The 15,938-nt window shown below is 44.3% G+C and overlaps 1 protein-coding gene across 1 annotated transcript in view; it reads left to right on the top strand.

Moving 5' to 3' along the window:
* Window positions 1–7,743, top strand: part of TBCEL (tubulin folding cofactor E like) — a 58,357-nt gene extending 50,614 nt beyond the window's left edge. Inside the window, exon 8 of the mRNA XM_080930397.1 lies at window positions 4,189–7,743. Within this exon, the coding sequence (XP_080786523.1) occupies window positions 4,189–4,507 (319 nt within the window). The 3' untranslated portion in view covers window positions 4,508–7,743. The remainder of the gene's footprint in view (window positions 1–4,188) is intronic.
* The last annotated feature ends 8,195 nt before the right edge of the window (window positions 7,744–15,938 follow it).

Here is a 15,938-nt window from a genome sequence, read left to right as displayed (position 1 = left end):
CACCATGTTGATGCTGGGAATTGAATCCAGGACCTCTGGAAGAATAATTAATGCTCTTAACCACTGAGCCATCTCTCCAGCCCATGTTACCTTTTTAAGGAGATAAACTTTCCAGGAACTTCTGAACACAAGTGCACAGTACATGGAACTTTGCTCACTTAAGAAGCAAGGCTTATAAATATTAAATGCTGTTAATAGCAGATGAAGATTTTGGTCCGTAGGCTGTAAATTGAGAAGTTAGTTTTGAAGAATACTTAATTGTTAGAAAACATTTGGGTTGTCTAAGACCACAGCTTTGGGAAGACACTGAGCAGATGCTTTGTGAAGCTCAGGAGCCCCAATGTAGACAGTGTTCAGCTTGAATGGACTTTTGAGTAATAGATAAAATACCCAGACTAAAGCACTAGGAAGAAATTTGTTTTTAAAACGTACTGGGCTTTTGTAAAATGAAGACAGCCTGTCCTGGAGCCACCTTAAATTCATGGGAAGTGATAAGCTGCTTAAGAAGGGATTTCATGCAGAGACTGTAACATCCATACTAACTCTTCAGAAGAGCTAGAAGAGTGGACTGCAGTGCCTCCCTAGGTTTGCCTCAAGGATCATACCACAGAAGTGCACCCCCAAAGGCACTGTTACCTCTGCAGTAAACTTGGAGTGGGGGTGGGGTGCCTAGCTCAAGCACTGTCCTTGATGTTTGCTCTCCACACCAGCAGGATGCTGCCTGGCTCTTGACCCCAGGAGTTAGTCTGGTGATTAGGAAGCTGCTACCTAGACTCTCCCCAGGCTGTGTCTGCTACATTCACTCTGGACTGATTGATCCTGGCAGAAGCTAAATCTCATCTTTGAGGGACTCTGGGAATGAAGTTCTCAGCTTTTTAAACTCTGCAGCATAGGAAGGCCTACCAGGAAGAGAATCAACATATAAAGACAAAAGTCATCTAGTTTATGTATTGAAAGAAAATTGTGTGCCCGTTAAGATGATTAATAAGAGTTACTTGAATTTATAAGGCACCTGGAGCACTCAAGCTATAAATAGATTAATAAGACATTTAGGAGAAAAGGGAACAAAAAGATGTTAATTGATTGGATAAGAGCAGTGGAGGAAAGAGATACCAGATAGGTCAGGAAGGAGCCAGACTGCTCAGGTTTTGGCTAGAAAAATTGGATATTTTCAGTACTGTTTCTTAAGATATGAAAGATTGAAAGAAAAGATAATGGGGCGTAACCATGATTATTCTGTACATGATGATTTTGAGAATGTCCCAGCACAGAGATGATTTAATGTATAAATATGCTTGCTCATTTGCCGCAGTAAAGCTTAGATTATAAGTGATGCTATGGCTGAGATCAGTTCATTAGTCTGTAGTGTCAAGGGAGGCTAGAAATACAAAAGTTTCCGTCCTTAAATTTTGGTTTCATGTTTAAGCAGACAGGGGTTTACTATTAATTCCCTAATCCTGTTGAATGTTTTCCCCTGGAAGGGCTCCTATAGACTCTATTCCCTCTGTCCTTTCTCGGTTCAGAACGTCTCTAAGCTAAGATTATTGCTGAGCAGAATTGGGCTAGGGACAGTTACCTAGGCTGTTCTTCCTCACCAGATTGTCTGGTTGGTAATAGCAGGACTCCTCCTCCCTTCTCTCTTCTCTTCCCTTCCCCTCCCTACTCACCTACCCTCCCTCCCATCTCTTTCCTCCCCTTCTATCCCTTCTGCCCCTGCAAGGTTCATGGTGCTCCAATTCACTGGTCTCCTTGACTTCTTAGGATTTTGTGTTTCCACTTGACTTGTTCCTAGGCCACCAAGCTCCTGGTGCCTTTTCGTTTCATGGTATGTTTGCTCAGAGATTGCACGCTGCCTCCGCTGTTGAACTGCTCCTGTGCCTCTGTGCCTTCCCTCCATTTTTCTTCCATTTCTGTAGCTTCTGTATGAAAGTGGATACGTCTCAGGCTGACAAAGCATGGGAGTGTATTAGCTCTCCTTGGCCCCTTTGTTACTGCTTCTTTTCTCTCTTCTAGGAAGAATTTGGGGGCTGGAGTGTTGGTCTTGTTTCTACTTTTCTGTAATCTGGAGAGGAACCTTTAAGTTGGGGTCAGCTCATTTGACTATATGGGTGCAGATGCTGTTTTTGAATTTCTTTTGCAGGATCATGGTCGCCTCCATGTATGTGAAGGTACATGACAGGAGGTGTTTGGAAAGGTTTCAGCCATCTATAATCTCAAGTCTTGATGGGTTTGTTCACTTGGGTTTCTGTCTCCTGCTGTGTTCTGATCATTTTGTCTTCACTAAAGCCCTGACATCCTGATGGTGGGCTTCTGATGGATGGAGCTTTTCTCTGTTCTGATTACGCCTTGACCTGGCTGACTCCTTCATCCTGATTCCTGCATCCCTGGCTCCATCCCTGACTCAGGCATCCCTGGCTCTGCTGTCTTTTAGTGAGGAAGGCTTTCTCTCTTCACCTTCTTTCTCCACAGTGGTTGGTATGGTCTGAAGATCTGATTCTTGATCTGCTAACCCACATACTACAGAGCTCTTGGCTTCATTTGAAAGGTTCAGCCATTAGCTTACACCCTTTGTTTCCGAGTTGCTGTTGTTGTCCTGTGGGTTTGTTGTTTTCTTGTTTTAATCTGGGCTCCAGCACTGGGAGACATTTTATAGGCTGCCAAGTCACACCAGCGCCCTCTCTAAGTCCCTCCTGAGGAGACATCAGTCTTGGGTTTTCTAAGGTGTGTATATGCTTTACGATGGTAAGCTCTGTAGCACCAGGGCTGTGATGCTGATGTTTTACTTGTATATGAACTTAGAATGTACAGGAGTTACCACCAGCTCTTTAATTTATGGCTGCCTGTCCGTAAGAAGGGCGGGACTTAGCATTCTGCACTTGCCAACGCAGTAGATCCAAAGGACTGAGCTGCAGAGTCATGGACTTGAAAGTCAGGGCTTCTGCTATTTTTACTGCACCCCATTTCTCCCTCCATCTCCGCAGTGTCTCACTGTGTCATCAGTGCCCCACTAACCTTCTTATGACACTGATTGTACTGAGTAGAAGCCATGGGTAGGAGAAGCTGAAGCGTAATGTCATAAGACTGTGGGCTCTGCTCCTTAATTAACCCCAGCATGTCTTAGTAACGGTAAAACTAACGGTGAATTCTTCCTCCTGTCTGGTATATAGGAGGCTGCCCAACTCCCTCCATCAAATCAGACGTCATTCCTTCAAGGATGGCAGTGAATACAAGGATTTCCATGTAGGAATATACTATTAGGGACCCTGTTCTCACCCCTAAAATTCACTTTCCTCATTCTGTGCTTTGCTTTTTTTATTCCTGCCCTGATGACAAAATATCTTTATTTATGGTCTTCTTTTTCCAGGAATGAGTCCTTGATCTTTTCATAACTGTCTCATATTTAGCTGAGGCCGGGCTGGAACATTCAAACAAGGCTTCATTGAAAGAGCTGGATAACAGCTGAAATTCATATTGTTGTTCTGGAGCATCCAGAACACCTCCCTCCTTCCCCTGTAGTTCTAAGAAATGGGTGCTTAGTTAGACCATTTCCTTTCTCAGTGGTAACACCCAAAAAGGGTGCATGCACCTTTAATTCCAGCACTTGGGAGGTGAGTTCAAGGCCAGCTTGGTCTACAGAGAGTCTTCCAGGACAAACAGCCAGGCCTACAAAAATAAAACCCTGTCTCTAAAGGGGGGGGGGAGAAAGGACACTTTGGGGGTGTTTAACTTTTCCCTTGGCCTTTGTAGCACCCAATTTTTCTCTAGTTTTCTTTCTCAAACTATTCATTCCTACTTAATTACTTGATACAGGGTCCTAAATAGCCAAGTCTGACCTTGACCTTGCTATGTAGCCGAGAGTGACCTTGATTTTGTAATCCATCTACTTCCACTTCCGGAGTGCTAGGTTACAGGTATGCACCACACCTTGTTTTATGCAATCCAGGTCTTCCTGTGTTTGGTAACCTCTACGGGAGACAATCTTCAGGATGATGTTTCTATCCATGAGCATATGGCTTTACTATGGCCTCAGCACAGTAGCTGTGTCAGGACACAGCAGTCACACAGTAGCTAGATCTACATGTAAGAAGGGACAGTATCTGACAGGATGAGAAGAGACTGACAGTAGCGGTATCACCTGCCTGTGTGTGTTGTGAGCAGTTTAAGGTGACATTCTTTTTCTACCCTTAGGTATCATGAGCTCATTACAAAATATGGGAAATTGGAGCCTTTGGCAGAAGTGGACCTAAGACCCCAGAGCAGCGCGAAGGTAGAAGTCCACTTCAATGACCAGGTGGAGGAGATGAGCATCCGTCTGGACCAGACAGTGGCTGAACTGAAGAGACAGCTGAAGACTCTGGTGCAGTTACCCACGAGCAGCATGCTGCTCTACTACTTCGACCATGAGGCCCCGTTTGGCCCAGAAGAGATGAAGTACAGCTCCCGAGCCCTGCACTCCTTTGGCATTAGGGATGGAGATAAAATTTTTGTGGAATCAAAAACAAAATAACCTCGACCAGCCTTGGAAAAACTCACATAAGGACTTCCTGCAGGGTGTTTGTTTCCAGCGTGACTTTCTTTAGGAGGAAGAACATTTCCGTTTTGTTTTGGGTTTTTGTTTAGCTTTGGAGGGGTTTTGTATATTTTCTTTTCCTAGAATGGATAGGTTTTTGGTATTTTTTACCACAGATTTTTTCAGCTCAGTTAGCAGACCTGGCTGCATCTCCAGTCTTTATGTGAGCTAGTGTTAACCCCCCCCCCTCTCCCTACCCCAAAAAGATGAAAAATCACCGACTCTTACTGTGTCGCTGGGGTTTGTCAGACACTGGGCTCTTTCCTGCTAAGCCCAAAGACATCATGGTCTCTCAGAGGGGTGGCACACTGTTCACATCCAGAGACGGGCTCCTTCCCTGCCTCCCTCCTCCTTTTCCGCTCTGAGGTCCGGTTCTCATACCCACTTACCTGGTAGTTTTACTCTGTTCATAATTTAACTTGGTTTTATTGTTGTTTTGCTTGTTTTGCCCCCTCTCATTCCCAGTTTTAAATGGTTTATAGTATCCTAAGCATTTTCAGCCTGATTCTGATCTCAGGTACTCAGAGAAGTAGATGGAAATGGAGCGTTAAACCCTAGGAAAATGGCTGTTCTCCTGGAAGCCTGGGCCAGGCACTTTAACCTCTCTGCCACTACTTGTCCCAGGAGCCCCTCCAGTGTTAGATCGGCTGTCACTCCTGTTCCCTGACACTAGTCCGGTTCTGGGGGTCTTTTCTTAATGTTCAGTGAATGTATTTCCTGACAGCTTTATCACATAAGCTATTGGAAATGAAGGAAGAGTTCTGGGTTCGCACTGCTTAGTAGAGAATTGGCTGATAAGCTGGCCTGGTGGGTGGGTGAAGGCAGTGCTGGGATTGGGGGAGAAAGAGCTGGGGGCTCTGCGTTCCCCTGAGTGTCACCCTGAGCGAAGGCCTGGCCTTGCTCTCACTAAAGGGAGATTGTAATCACAGGGAGCTATGGGTCCCACCTTTTCCTTGGGACTTTGTGATGATCTAATTGAACAGCTGTTTTTGTTCTGTATTTCATGTCCCCTGTGGAATGATTTTTTTGCCTAACCTATGAATGAACTTTCAGTGTCACCCCCTAGGCGTTTTTTGCCAGGGTGTATTGAGAGCACCTGACCTTTGATACCGTCCTTTACCAGCTCTCCTGCTCTGAATCCTGTTTCTCAGCCTTCCATTCTTTATTAACCTGGTTGGATTCCTTTTGGTGTTTTGTTTTGTTCTTGTTTTGTTTTGGCTTTCAACATTTGTTATGTGATCCCACCCCTCCAACAAACTTGTGTAAACTCTTTAGGTGACCCGTGTGACCTCTTCAAGGATGGGGAGTTGTGTTTTTTAAGTTCCTCCGCCATGTGGCAGGCGTTGGCTTGCCACCGCACTTCAGGTTCAGCATCTCCAAAGCTGCTGACCCGGGCCTCCTGAGGCAGGCCCGCATTCACCGCAGCATTAAGGGTGAAAGCCAAAGGGTTTAGAAAGATGAATGAAGCCGGTTCTCCTGCTGCAGACTTTGTCTCAGAGTTCTAAAAGTGGGCAGTGGGGATCAGGCCGGTATAGACAAGGACAGGTATTTTGTGATTGCATTTTCTTGACAGATTTTTGGAAATAGAAGTGTGGCAACTGTGTCAAGAAGATGAAGACTGGTTGCTTGTATTTGTGCGTATGTGTGCGGAGGAGTTTGCAGGAGAAACTGTAATGGAGACACTGCTTTGTCAGCCTGGGAAACAGTCACACTCTTACTTTTGAACTTTAGAGCCACTGTCCCAGGGCAGAAGGCAGCGTGGGCACTAAGCACTTACACTTTGGTCACAATGAGGTATTTTATATATGACAAAGTTTTATGAGAGGCTTTTTTACTCTTTGAAACTCATATCTTCTGTTATTACTCAACAGTGTTTCTCTGCTGCAGGCCTAATAATCCTTTATTACAGTTGCATGTAAAAGGAACCTCTCACCCAATCCAACTGGCATAGGTATTTTTAGGGCATTGTAATTGGTGGTTTGAATAATTGCCGAATCATTTCCAATTAAGAAAATCTTAAGTGCTATCCTTGGCCTTTTAGAATTAACAGAAGTAAATGAGAAAGCTGTTTGAGCATGCGTATTTACAGATTCATTTGGGCGGCTGAGTAAAGAAACTGGTTTTAAAATAAAATCGGTGCTGCGCAGACATTTATAACCAAAATTATTTTTATAACAGACCCAGAAGGAGGAGAGAGGAGAGCGTGGACCTTTGAGCCGCATGTTATCCATCACGCTAGTCTGTGTGTAATATTGACTTCATCAGATTGAGTGGGAGCTCGAGCACATCGTTGACAGTTAGGAGGCGGGAAGCTGTCCTTACTGGCATTACAGAGATGTGCCTTCAGGCGAGGCACGTAGAACATGCCTTTCTAAAGCAGAAATTCTTTTCAGTTGTGGGAAAGGAAAGGAGTAACACAAGAAAGCCAAATCCAAACCCAGGGTCCTCTTTGTGGCCAGAGCTGCTGAAGCTGTGTTCCAAATGGATGTTTGAGTTGTTGAGATACCCTGGATTGCTTTAAGGGGGCGGGGGGCCCACAGTTGCCTATTTCTGCAGCCCAGTGCATAAATGCATAGGACAGCAGCAGAGATGAATACCCCTAGTTCTTAGAGACCCTTTGGTGAAAATGAAGCCACATAGCAGAGAGCTGTAATGCTACACCCAGAAAAAGAAGGGGCTACTTAAGGGAAGGAAGTGCAAATGCAGTTCCAGCTTGGATTTTTAGCCTTGTCACCCTACCGGCCATGCTGGGAGCAGTGGGCACTTGATTGTGCTGTATTGATCACCACGGGAGCCTTGCCTTTTCCTAACAGGAGTGCGGCTCTCCGCACTGCAGCTTAGGCCCCCAGGCAAGTGGAAATTGACTCCAGAATGCTCTGTAGTCCCATGTACTGTAATTTCTGTTTATGAACTTCACTTTTCCCTTCATTTCACGTCAGACCAAAATGCAAACAAACGGCTTTCAAGAATGCCCAGAAGCTCTGTGTCCCCAAATGTTGTGAATTCTACCGTTTTTCATAGGTGCTTCCTTAAAATGTATGTTTATTCTAGTGACCGGAGAGGGGACTGGACTCTCAGGCCCTTTACAGTGTCTCCTGCAGTTAATGGAAATATGAATATAAATATATATATATATTTTATTTTAGAATATAATTTAAACATGAAGGTCTATTCTTTGCACTTTTTATTAATATATATAGAGAGATAATCTTTAAAAAAATTAAAAATCCAAGTCCATTTACTCCTTGTGTTCTGAGTGTTTCTTTCGGAGCAACAGCACAAAGATACGTGGTGGGTTTTGTACAGCTAGAGATGACCATTGGTTCTGAGGGCGCCTTCTTGGAGATTGGCCTGACCTACTAACAGTCTGGCCATCTTACCAAAGGTAATGAGAATTTCAGTGAGGTCAGAAACTCAATTCAAAGTTTTCTTTAACAAAAAAAAAGGGGGGGGGGGAGGTTATTTACCTGTTAGCAAAAATTTAGATTTCTACACTGCTTGCTTATTTATCCTTTGGAGACAGAGTTTCTGTATAGCACCCTCTTTATTGAATACGATTGAAAATTTCATTTTAATAAAGTACAAATTTGCCAGTTTTTACTCAAGGGCCATTTTTCTTCAAAAGATAACTTTCTGTACGTTTAGAGTTTGGGACATTTTACACTTCCCTGTTTTTGAACCATTTCTTGGTAAACTGCTAGGAACTAACTTTATTTTGAGAACTATGAACCAAGGCTTGGCTCGTGTCCGTGAAGTTCACGTGGAAGGTACTTCAGAAGCGTGTAGGTTCGCTCCACGTGAGTTTAAGGTGACTTCTGCTTTCTGTACAGAGTTCAAAGAATGCATAGCATGCACTCAGCTTTCAGGATGAATTCTATATAATTACCATTTATCTTTAGCTTCTCCAAGTACTGAAGAGATAGATATGCGTCTAGGCATCCAGCCTTCGTCTGCCACTGTTACCCCCTCCAGCTACTAGGTCACAAAGACACTCCAGAGGTCACATGTTCCTTTCTAGCCCCCCCCAAAGGAACTTCCATTGCTTTCCTGGTTGACTTTTGAGGTGGCCAGTGCTGTGCCTGTTTTTCCCTAGTGAGGGAAATGAATGCATAGTTATTTACCTCCAAAGTGACAGAGTTACTAAATGACACTTGGCTCTAGCCACTTGACAGCTCTGTGTAGTGCTGGTGCTGAAACCCCATCTTCCAATCCACACAGTCATTTTTAATCCTCCAGTGAGTGCTGTAGAGCAAGTGCTCCATGAGACTATATTCAGCGTGATTCACTCTGGAGCAGAATCACCCGTCCACTGACATCCCTGCTTCTCTGAAATACCATGTTGAGTACTTGTCATTGAAGTTGTTGATGAAAGTAAATATGAGGTAAGGATACTGGTTAATTTGGTTTTTAACCTCTGGTTATTCTTAGTTTTAGTATGGAGTCAAAAGTGGGGGGGGTAGAGTTCCAAGTGAAACACAATTGGCGGTTTTCAAGGAAAGGGGGGGTGGGAAATGTACTTATCAGTGGAGCCCTTATCAGAGGATGAGGGTGTCGCTGCTGCTGTTTCTCCCTGGCCTTGAAGGAGAATATATGTAAGTGGTATAAATATTGCCTACACAATAGAGGAGACAGGTTATCCACTCTGGCCTGCCAAACCCATTGAAATGCAATTTGAATGTGTGGAACCCTTCACAGCCTCCTTGTCCCTAAGTGCTTTTTCATCACACGAGGTAATACAATCACAGTGTTAAGTGAGAAAAGCCATGGGAGAGACAGACGTGAAGGAGCTAAAGAGAAAAACGCCACACTTGAGGATAGGTGTCTGTTTTCCTCAGGAAATACAGCAAGGGTAATGCAAACTGTCTGCTGTGTTACAATCCAGTTTGTTTCATATTTTACATTACAAAGAGATGACATTAAGATGTTCAAACTTAACTTCCAAACAGGAATCTTCCATAAGGCTCAAAACTCCACCAATGTAAGAAAGATAGATACTGAAAGGCCCCATTGTAATTGCTGTGTATCAACTTTTAGTCATTTCATGTGTCCTCCCAGAGTTTACACAAATAACAGCAAATCCAAATACACATTCAAATAATGGCTTTCGCCTTATATAGCAAAGGTATGGGTTATGTATAGTCATAGCCTTGCCCTTTGTGTTCACAAAGTATATCTTGGAGCTGTCTCTGTAATAGGACACTTTATACAATGTAATTATTCATTGCATTCAGTGATGTGTCCGAAGGGTATTTATTGTCTTAGTTAAGGTTTTACTGCTGTGAACAGACACCATGACCAAGGCAACTCTTATAAATGACAACATTTAGTTGGGACTGGCTTACAGGTTCAGAGGTTCAGTCCGTTATCATCAAGGTGGGAACATGGCAACATCCAGGCAGACATGGTGCAGGAGGAGCTGAAAGTTCTACACCTTCATCCAAATGAAGCCAGGAACAACAGCCCACTTCCAGAGTGACACACTTCCTCCAACAAGGTCACACCTTCTAATAGTGCCACTCCCTGGGACAAGCATATGCAAACCATCACAGGTACCTTGTTCCTTGACACTTGTTTCTCTTCTCTCTCTGCTGCTTTCGGTGTGCCTCTGTAATATTTGAAATCATCTCTAAACTGTCTTCATACAAATGAGGCTCTTGTACCAGAAAGCCAGAGCGTTTAGAATTCTAAAGGACATTATCAATTGTTCTCCAGTAGGATAATATAAAATTAACATGTAAAGTGGCTTGCACATTCAATCCCAACACTTGTGAGGCAGAGGCAGGTGCACCTCTGCGAATTAGAGATCACTCTACATAGAGAGTTCTAGACCAACCAGAACTACACAGTGAGACCTTGTCTCAATAGAACAAACCCAAAAGAACATAATGGTGCCATGATTCGTTGTGTGTTACATCCCTGCAGAGTCTATGACTTCACTCTGCTTGGGGCTCTTAATAATAAGTTTACCTTCCCAGGCAGGTTTTGTAGACCCAGGCTCTTGGAGTCAACACATGGCCGATGTCATGAGTGGCATCTGTCCGGTTTTGTGTCAAGATACATATGTGAAAAAGGAATTATTTTAGCAGACTCTTCAGGCTTCAGTCCAATGGTCTCTGTTGCTTCTGGGTTCATGGAAGACAGGGCACAATGCCGGGTTAACATCGACCCACAGAAAGCACATTACCGGTGCTACCCGTCCTTGACCAGGCCCCACTGGCCACAGCTTCCACAGACTCTTCAGTTGTCTGTCAGATTCTGAGCCTGTCAATCAGTGGACATCAGAATACTTCAGATCTCTGTGTTTCTGGAAATACGCTGACTACAGTTGTTTCTCCACCACGCCAACTCCACCACGTCATTATCACCGTGAGGTTCACACATCACCAATCCTGAGAACCATTGTTCCTCTGGAGCCTGACTTTGGAGGTTTCATTTCTGCCACAGAAGGCACAAGTGTTACATTCAACGGCCTGTGAGCACTTTGTTTCTGCTGAGTACCCCTGGAAGGCAGATTACTTGCCCTAAAATCTTGTGTTTCTGTTCTGTAATAAGCTTTGGTCAGAGCTGCTTCTTGCTTGCCATTGAAGTGTCTTGTAGAATGACTGCATGCTGTTCCTGGGGGGTGGAGAACGCGGTGAGCCTGTGCCTTTCCAATCTTAGTGTGCTAACAAGGTTATTTGAAGAAAGCCAGTTCTGAGGTTTCAGCTACATGAGTGTACCTAGAATTTACAATTTTAACTGCTTAGCTGCTTCTAGGAAGTTAACTTCATGGTAAAGAACCTACTTGGTATGGCTGAGGCCCAGTTCCATCCCAATACCACAGAATAATAATGAATTTTTCCATTAGAGACACTTAAGTTGACTTTAGAAAATGACTAAAATTTCAGATATGAACATCGTTTATTATTGAGCCTTTAGGGAGTATTCTGATTCATAAATAAACATTAATAAGCATCACTCTGAGATTTTTTAAAAAGATCCAACTGCATATTTTTCATATCAATATTGGCCCAGACCCAGAATATAGAACACAAATGTGGCCAGAAAAGGAAGAAATAGAACCTAGGGAAATAATTTTTGGAAAGTAGGATCCTAAAGCATTGATTTTATCATTTAAACTCAATGTTTGCAGTGTGCAATTAAATATTATCATCGTGCTCTGCTGAAAAATACGGAAAATCTGGAAATATTTACTCTGGGTTTTAAAAATCTGCTTTTAGGAATGAAAACCTGAACCAGCAAGGTGGCTCAGAAAGTAAAGGTACTTGCTGTGGGGGCATAGCAACCTGCACCTAGATCCTGTGCAAAGAAAGAAATAAAGGAAGGAGAGAGCTGACTCCTGAAAGTTCTCCTCTGATACACATTATGATCCTTACACACACACACACACACACACACACACACACACACGAGAGAGAGAGAGAGAGAGAGAGAGAGAGAGAGAGAGAGAGTGTGTGTGTCTAAGTCAGGGTTTGCATTCCTACACAAACATCATGACCAAGAATCAAGTTGGGGATGAAAGGGTTTATTCAGCTTACACTTCCACATTGCTGTTCATCACCAAAGGAAGTCAGGACTGGAACCCAAGCAGGTCAGGAAGCAGGAGCTGATGCAGAGGCCATGGAGGGATGTCACTTACTGGCTTGCTTCCCCTGGCTTGCTCAGCTTGCTTTCTTATAGAACCCAGGTCTACCAGCCCAGGGATGGCACCACCCACAATTGTCCAGGCCCTCCCCCCTTGATCAGTAGTTGAGAAAATGCCTTACAGCTGGATCTCATGGAGGCATTTCCTCAACTGGGGCTCCTTTCTCTGTGATAACTCCAGCTTGTGTCAAGTTGACACAAAGCCAGCCAGTATACACACACACAGACACATAGGCACAGAGACACATACAGACACATACATATGCACACACATACACACATGCACAGAGACACACACAAAGACACACAAAGATACACACATATACATACACACATACACATATGTATACACACATACACACATTCACACATACAGACACAGATACACACATACACACACATGCATATACAAAGACATACATACATACACACATATTCACACACATATACACAAATATCCACATACATGAAAACACATAAACACACATATGCACACACACACACTCACAACAATAAGGAAAATTACCTGGCTATGGTGGTGCACAGCTTTAATACTAACACATAGGAGGCAGAAGCAGGTGGGTCTCTCTGAGTTTCAGGCCATCCTAAGCTACATTGCACATGCCAAGCTAGCCTGGGTTACATAGCATAAACCTTGGCTCTAAACAAACAAAAAAGGTGATATACTAATTGTTTATATGTGTATCCCATCTCCTGATGTCAGCCCCGAGGACCAGGAGTGAAGATCTGAAGGCAATAGGAGAGGGGGACTTCTTTATGTAAGAATCTTGAGGGTTTGGTTTAGGTGTTTGTTTGTTTGGGGGGTTGTTTTGATTGTTTTTTTGTTTGTTTGTGTTATTGTCTTTTGTGTAGAAACCCCAAGGAACCCAACTGCTGTATTTTCCTCTATTATGCCATCCACCTTGAAGATCTGGTATTACTCTGGAAAATATTACACATTTTCTCAGGAAAGTATGTATGTTATCTTAGATAATAATTGTGTGACTCAGGTAGATACAGCGGCTTGGGAATGGGCCTCACTAGTCACTAAATGAGTGGTAGAAATAAGTGTATTCTGAATATGCAAAGCTTGTATTGAGTTCAAGGACCAAAGTCTCAGTTTCAATTTCTTGGGAAGCCAAAGTTGAGATATGTTGGGGGAGGGATATGGTGGCAGAGGGCAGATCATGGTGGGGGAGGGATATGGTGGCAGAGGGCAGGTCATGGTGGGGAATAACACCTGGAGAACAGAGAAGCATCAGGATGCGGAAGGAAAAACTCTGAGGCTGAGTTGCAGATCCATCAAAGGTAGCTCCATCCAAGAAATGTTCTAGAACAAGGAAGTCATGCTAGCTGAGTCTTTCCTTGAACAGAAATGACTTAGGTCTTCCCAATGATTTTCCTCAGCCATTGGAACAGAAGAACAACAACGTAATGCCGTTTTGAACGTGTTGAGGGAACTGGATGGGTGGTTGTTGGAAGCTGTCTGCACACCACACTCTGCAGTCTCCTGGAAATCGATGAACAGTCAGTCTCTCAGGTGCACTTGTTCTCCACTGTTCACGTGAAGGAAGAACAGCTCAAATTCTTCATGCACAGCGGAGAGACTCCTCTAGCCTCTGAGCTTCCTGCTTCTGCGGGGACCTGGGAGAAAGATGTACAGCCGCTCTCCATGGCAGTTGATTGCAGGACCATAACTGATGTCTGTGAATTCCTCCCATCTGAGAACTTGTCCTGGCTGGTTTTGTGTCAACCTGACACAAGCTGGAGTTATCACAGAGGAAGGAGCCTCAGTTGAGAAAATGCCTCCATGAGATTCAGCTGTAAGGCATTTTCTCAACTACTGATCAAGGGAGGAGGGCCCAGCTCATTGTGGGTGGTGCCATCCCTGGACTGGTAGACCTGGGTTCTATAAGAAAGCAGGCTGAGCAAGCCAGGGAAAGCAAGCCAAAAGTAACATTCCTCCATGGCCTCTGCATCAGCTCCTGTTTCCTGACCTGCTTGAGTTCCAGTCCTGACTTCCTTTGGTGATGAACAGCAATGTGGAAGTGTAAGCTGAATAAACCCTTTCCTCCCCAGCTTGCTTCTTGGTCATGATGTTTGTGCAGGAATAGAAACCCTGACTAAGTTAGAGCTCCTGAGTTCTTGCTGTGCGCTGGTCTTACCTGGTAGTTTCATCCGAACCTTAATTTGAGAACATCCCAAGACCCTGGGAACCATGTGTTTTTCAGTCTGGGGTTGTGGCACATGTCCCCCAGTCACAACCAAGCAAACGAATGCCAAGAGGCACCAAAACGAGTGACCCAAGCTTTGGTCCTTAATCCCTTATTTCTCCTTAATCCCACTTTATTAAGTGGGATATAACTACAGCCCTATAGCCCTCCTGTCCTTCTAACCTGCAGGTCCTGCAAGTTTTTGCCATGGTCTCTGCTAAGGGAGCACTCTCTGTGCCTGCTGCACCTGCTTCTCAATCGACTTACTTCACTGTTCACCTGGGCTGGCATCATCTCATTCCTATCTCACGGGCATATCCACTGCCAGAGGCCCAAATTTACAGCCCCTTTGCTGTGAAGTGCCTTTCCTGGGGAGGTGTTCCGGAGCTTGCATCCTGTAAGCCTTTCTTCCATCAATAATGCTGGCTCAAGCCTCTGAGCAAGAAAAGCGTGCTCACATGCATGCATTAGGAAGACTATCACTCTGGCAGGTACCCGAGGGAAGGAAGCAGTTTCACATATTCCAATCGTGGACTGTCTGGACCAAGGGATTACATCCATCTTTTTGGGCCATGGGATAAGACAGAACATCACCTTACCAGGAGCATGCTGTGGAGGCCGTTTGCTTTGTGAAAAACCTGAAAGCAAGGAGTTGAAAGTAACCAAGTACCAGATGTGCCCTCAAGTGACTTACTTCCTCCCACCTGGCTCTCCTACACAACTCTGTAACTTCCCCATACTTTTAAAAACATGTTAAACCTGTGGAGCATTAGTCAATGTCAGAGCCTTCAGAATTCAGCTGCCTCCCCAAAGAATTATCTCCGAACACTGCTAGCATCCAGACCAAGCCTTGCACCCATGAGCCCTTTGGAGGACACTTTGTATCTAAACTATAAATATTTAAACTAGGGCTTTATCTCTGCTCAGTCTTCCACGATAAGAGTGGTTCAATTTTAATCATTTTTCTGTGGAAAGGTCAGTAACTGTCCCTGAGGAACAGTGGCATGTCAAGGGACTTGGCTGTGCTCTGTCTTCCACAGATTGGACATTTGAAGACCAGAAGAGTCTGACTAAATGGGAATTCATACTCTTGGTCCCCTCTATCCTGATCACCATGGCTGTGGCACCTTAGAAATGTACCTCTTGGATCAATACTGGCAACCCCGGCTTCATGTCATCCAGTTGAGTAGGGCTGCTTACCAAGTCCCTCTTCCGCAGCAGATGCTCTTGTGGGTGTTTATAAATGACATAAAGATCTTCACGCTGTGTTCATTCCCTTCTGTCTACGCACAAGTCTCCAGTCCAGGCATCCTTGTCCCTGGTTTTCCAACTTTTCAAGCCACCACCCAGCTGGCAATGTGGTTCAGCAGTGCCTCTGAGTGTGGACATACTGTCTCCTCAAAACACTTCTCCTTCAGTACAAGGTTCAAGACACAACATGTTATCCGAAGCTCCACGCGTTGGGAAGATGCCTCCTCCTCATTGCCAACATTACCAACATTCTCATGGAA

This window comes from Micromys minutus (genome assembly GCF_963924665.1).
Source record: "Micromys minutus genome assembly, chromosome: 16".
Lineage (NCBI taxonomy): Eukaryota > Metazoa > Chordata > Mammalia > Rodentia > Muridae > Micromys > Micromys minutus.
The sequence above is the reverse complement of the archived record's forward strand: the minus strand, read 5'-3'. Positions and strand labels throughout refer to the sequence as shown.